General features: G+C 37.1%; 1 protein-coding gene across 1 annotated transcript in view; it reads left to right on the top strand.

The window, feature by feature from the left end:
- The first annotated feature begins 4426 nt into the window (after nucleotides 1–4426).
- LOC143732110 (multiple epidermal growth factor-like domains protein 9) overlaps nucleotides 4427–5682 on the top strand; it is a 48555-nt gene continuing 47299 nt past the window's right edge. Inside the window, exon 1 of the mRNA XM_077222804.1 lies at nucleotides 4427–5111. Coding sequence (XP_077078919.1) covers nucleotides 4664–5111 — 448 coding nt within the window. The 5' untranslated portion in view covers nucleotides 4427–4663. The remainder of the gene's footprint in view (nucleotides 5112–5682) is intronic.

Genomic DNA, 5682 nt, shown 5'->3' with positions numbered 1-5682 from the left:
AACTTGGCGATTGTGCCCCGCGCTGATTGGACGACCACATGGGAGAGGCGTGGCTACACGTTCGCGTGATTTTATGTCAAACATGAAAGCTGTCAGATGTAGCATTGCTAAATCAGACGCATAATAAAAATAAATTAAAACTTATAAAGACACATTACTGTATTTACACTTTGTTTAGATGATTATGTAAAATATTAAAATAATAATTATTGATTGTACAATTTTACTTAAAATCACTCTGATGTTCGGCGGAACAATGAAAGATTACCTATTTTTTTCTTTAGTTGACATTATATTTTTGTTAAATGCATAATTTATTTTTTTCATAAAAGCCCCAATGAAGACCCCTGCTGTAAATCGCTTTGTTATTGTATAAAGTCATTTAATATATGACTATAAATCTGAAGATGAAAGTAATTACATTCCTAAGATACCATCTATACGATTGAGGGGAGTTATCAAAAACTCACCAGTAATATAAAATGTCTGGAAAGACCATATGAATTTACAGGTGACTTTTAATCTAAACACTGAAAACAGCATTTCAAACAAACCAAAACATAAATAGAACAAGAAAGGATTTATACATTTATTTAGCCTATTTATTTATTTATAAAGAATATATTCAATATCTCTATGAGGGCTGAAGTTTTTTGACAGCTTACAGTTGGTCATGTCTTTTAAGATGATTCTCATGTGGGTTGTGTAATCATGTGGACTGTTTTGGCCCTCATATAACTTGTTGGCCCTTGCCTGCACACCTGAGAAATATCACTGTCCTTCAGCAAGTGTTTCTGTTAACATTGTATATATTTTACAATGCCATTTGTATTTTAATTGTTTTATTATAATAATCACAACCTGTCCCAATAAAAGAGTAGGCTACCTTTTATTTCTAAATATTTTAAAAACAAATAAAAGTTGAGGATTATAGGCCTATTGTGTCCCAGTCAATTCCCAATAATACATGTATATTGAATTTCAATAGGCTACCCGTGTTTTTTTAATGATCTAAAATCTAATGGAAAAAGTATCAATGTAAACCTAATAAAAATGTAAATAGGTGGCCTAACAACACATTAAGTAACAATATTTACGTATCTAGAAACAGGGGTGTGAAGTAACGAATTACAAATACTCACGTTACTGTAATTAAGTAGTATTTTTCAGAAATTGTACTTTTTTCAGTAGTTTAAAATTTTTGTAATTTTACTTTTACTTGAGTACATTTTAAGTGATGTATCGGTACTTTTTATCCGCTATTTTCCTTCTGTTTGTGGTCGTTACTCGTTACATGCTTGTTTTAAATGTATTTTATTTTTATCCATCAACGTGATTGGATTGAGTAAGCGGTCTCGTGACTGTCATCAAATCAAATTAAGCATAGACAACTTTAACCGCCTATTCCTGCTGTTACTCGTGACTGCTGTGGAAGTGCATTCTTCACGCATCAATCCAGATATCCTCTAATAAGGTACATTTCACATTTCTGCTTAATATGATATTTATAGGCTGGCCTGTCTACAGGGCCTAACATTTGGTCTGAGGTTGGGGGTATTGCGTGACGAGTTCATAATGCGGTGAATTCCCGCTCACATTTACTTCAAAATCACATTATAGAGAGACGCGCGTCACGATCTGTGCACTGCCGCGTCTCGCGCTCGCCATGCCGCCAGATTCAGAATCAGTGCACTCTATGAACCATGGCGTTAACTTGAACTGCATTTCTGTCAGTGCGTGACTACAGCTCGTTAATAAACAACGTTTTTTGATTGATCCATTACAATCCGTCTTCATTTTGCAAGTGCACTTGGGCAAAAACATTTTTTCATGTTGAACTTTTTTTCTGTGTGTGTGTAAGTTAGATGCTGCTGATAAAACAGCTTCACCGAGACTACAAAGAGACATGCATTTGTGTGTGTGTGTGTGTGTGTGCGTGTGTGTGTTTGTTTTGTAAAAGTTTCCTGGATATAACTTCCCTATTTAATGCACAATTTTCCTTACAAATTATATTATCAGCATTACAATGTGAGCAAATGTAGCCTTGTAAAATGTAAGGGATGATGCCACCCTTCTAGAACAATGTGCATTTACATTTAAATTGTAACAAATTTAATATCATGGAATTAAAGTGTGTAATCAGTGTTAGCTCACTATCTTAGCCTTTTTCAGTGCATTAGGTGAGGTAATCTGATAATATTAGTGATTCTCATTTATCAAAACACTAACATTGATACCGTTTTGGAGAGAAATTGGGTATTTTTTAATCTCTCTATTTGATACATTTTAAAAAGATGGATGATAGATATTCTTCAATCTTTCTAACAAAGAACAAAATATAATGTGAATTACAGTATGTACAATTTTTTTAAATTTATAAATTGTAGTGCACAGTGTTTATTGTAAAGGGTAGAATCCGCAGCTCAGTACTCACTACTCACTACTCATGAGTACTTTTAAATAAGCTACTTTTTAACTCTTACTCTAGTAGTTTTTTGGACAAGTACTTTTTACTCTACTCACACTACATTTTTTGGAATGTAATGCTACTTTTACTTGAGTATGTTTTTTCAGTACTCTTTCCACCACTGTCTAGAAATAGCCTCCCACCTTTACCCCCTACCCCTCCACCCACATTTTTGATTGTAGTCTCCCTTTTTTTCTTATAGAAGATTCATGTCAAAAGCAATCTCTGGTTATCTCAGAGACATTTTCACTGGACGACTCGAAAAGAAAGCCAGTTGTATTAAAGGATCCCACTCACCCTGGACATCACCTGTTCTCCCCCCTGCCCTCTGGGAGGAGATACAGATTTAAAAAGGTTTATCCCACAGGCAGTTACATGCTAATTTTTCCTTTCCCTCCTTTCACTTCCAAACACTATGCAATAAACCTGCCTCTCGAACTGGTAGTGCATCTTCCCCAACCAACACACTCCATTGCACTATATTGACATGTTGTTATATTGACATATCTATATGTATGTATAGCCTACTGTGTGTGTGAGGGGAGATCCAGACAGAGACGCACTTCCTCCTTCACTGTCACAAATACATTTCAGTCAGAGACCACAACTTAAACAAATTCACTAACTTAATAAAGAACTTTACAGCCATGACTGAAATAGAACAGATAAAGATAATATTAAGAGAGGGACAGACAGCCCTGGCTGCCAGATATGTGTGTGTGTGCCACAGCCTGAGAGACAGCAGGTGAATGTGTGTGTAATTTGTGTGTCTGACCTCAGTGTATTTCCCTACTGCCAACCACAGTGACCCTCAGTAATGTTTATTTAAATTTAAGTTATGTAACATCAAAAATGTATTTTGATGTTTTCATTATTATTCTATGTATTCCAAGCTTTGGCAATATTGTTTTATTTACAGTCATGCCAATAAAGCAATTTTGAATTTGAACATATAGATATGTATATCTCTACATATATTGTCATATTTATAGTATATATCTATACTAAATATTGTTACAGCAATACCTCACTGTCTTATATTTACGCTTTCTTATATTTTTGCCAATCCTTCTAAGCTGCTAAGCGTTGTTTTAATGACAACGACAGTAAAGATAATCTATTCTATTCTGTTCTATTCTGTTCTATTCTATTCTATTCTATTCTATTCTATTCTATTCTATTGTGTCTCCACTTGTACAGTGTCACAGCTCACTGCCAGAGCCCCAGGTGTTCATCCACACATGCATGAGATGTCCATATGGATGTTGGCCATCACCTTGATGAGGTCTCAAAACAGGAGGGATGTGTGTGAGGCGTAAAGGAGTCTCTGTTTTAAAACTCTGTTTAGAACACTGGCATTACAATCCAGTAGAACAATTGCCTTTCTTTATCTTCCTGGTATGGATGGCTCAGGCTCAGGATAGGGTCACACGCTCCACGGAGTTGTCAGAGTTGTTCCTCATTCTTTTGCACAACCAGAAGATGGTGCTGATGATGATGATAATAACCTGGCAGTGCTTGGCAACTAAATATACCACATTAATAAATAAATAAATAAATAAATAAATAAATAAATAAATAAATATATATATATATATGATATATATATGAATGAAATAAATTTAAAGAAAATAATGAAATTACTAAACTAGGTTCAGCGTTGTGTATAGACAACCTTATAATGGCAATAATACATGAATTTAATTGACTTGCTTGATAATGTTGTTTTGAAATTCCCTAAATATTTTGGTTCGTGTTTTCCTATTTTTTTCTCCACGGCTGATTCAAACATAGGCTGTAAAATGAAAATATTGTAATGATCGCCTGACTGCACGAACCAGCCAGCGAGGTTTCGATGCGCCTGATTTGAACCAATCAGACGCCTCACCGTATATCAAGCGGTGAGAAAAACCACACCTCTCACTTCAGCGGTTGTGACATCCTGCATTCTGATTGGTCAGTGCGTGTGCCACTCTATTTCGCTTCGCTCCTACTACAGGCCGGTGCGAATCAAACACCTTGCAGTCGGTTCAGAGCCATTGACAAAAAAGGGGGTCTCTCTCGGATATGGTGGAGTAGACTACATCGGGGCGGCTTGGAAACCACCTGGTTTGGAATACGTTAACCCGATGGAAATTGGAGGACGGGGGCATTGCGAAGTCCGTCTCGAGGAGGTTTTCATGGAGCGTTGAGATTATGTGGTGGCTTGCCTTAATGATGTTTACATCTCCGGCTTTCCCATTCATCGTGTTTATGTGCATGGGGTTATCCGAGGCGGTTCATTCCTACGATGCGCTGCCGTTAGTATTAAGGAAATCTCGTGCAATCGCAGAAGAGCGTCCAGATACGAGCGCGAACGAGTTTCCAGGGTACCGGCTCAGTATTGTCGCATTGACACCAGCGCCCACGATCGCGTCCGCCAGAAAACCGATAAATGTCGCCGCACCAGCAGCCACCATTAAACCACCAACAACGGACCCCACCACCACCCCATCCCTGTCTAATCCCAGCTACATGGCCGCGTTTAATCGGAGGAAGCTCAGCTCTGTTGAAACGCAGATGAAAGAAACGCAGATCTCTGATAATAAAGCAGACAGATCAGGCATCGTGCCCGTTTTTACCACAACCTCTGACAATTCTCAAGGTGAGTTCAAATGGATAGCGAAAGAACGGAATCCCAAAATTTAGAAATCACATTTACGACAACAGAAATGCTATTAAGATGAGACAATTCTTATTAAGCATATGCCTTTTAGTAGCTAGGCCTATCTAATCAGTGCGAACATCAGGCCTTTCCTGCTTCTGCTTCATAGTCCTAGGCTACTGTAACCCATCATCATTCCTGCAGTCCGCCTCTCAGAAATCACTTCATTAGCAGTCATAGCCATGCCACATGATATATTGATGAGGTAGGCTATCGATAGCACGCTCACCTCACTCTAACTTACTATCTATCTATCTATCTATCTATCTATCTATCTATCTATCTATCTATCTATCTATCTATCTATCTATCTATCTATCTATCTGTCCAAATCTATCATTCCATCCATCTGAATGCATAGATTTTGACCTTTATTTTGTTTACATATCATTAGTATGTAACAGGCTCTTATGATGTCTAACTGGCCTGTCCATTGATATAATATCGCAAATCATATTATAATGTGCCCATACAGGCTCTTTATTGATTGAACTGTGGGATTTTGTCCTAA

Source organism: Siphateles boraxobius, unplaced genomic scaffold (genome assembly GCF_051911475.1).
Source record: "Siphateles boraxobius isolate OS27281-9 unplaced genomic scaffold, OSU_SipBor_1 9, whole genome shotgun sequence".
NCBI lineage: Eukaryota > Metazoa > Chordata > Actinopteri > Cypriniformes > Leuciscidae > Siphateles > Siphateles boraxobius.
Note: the sequence above shows the minus strand (reverse complement) of the source record. Positions and strands in the feature narration are given on the sequence as shown.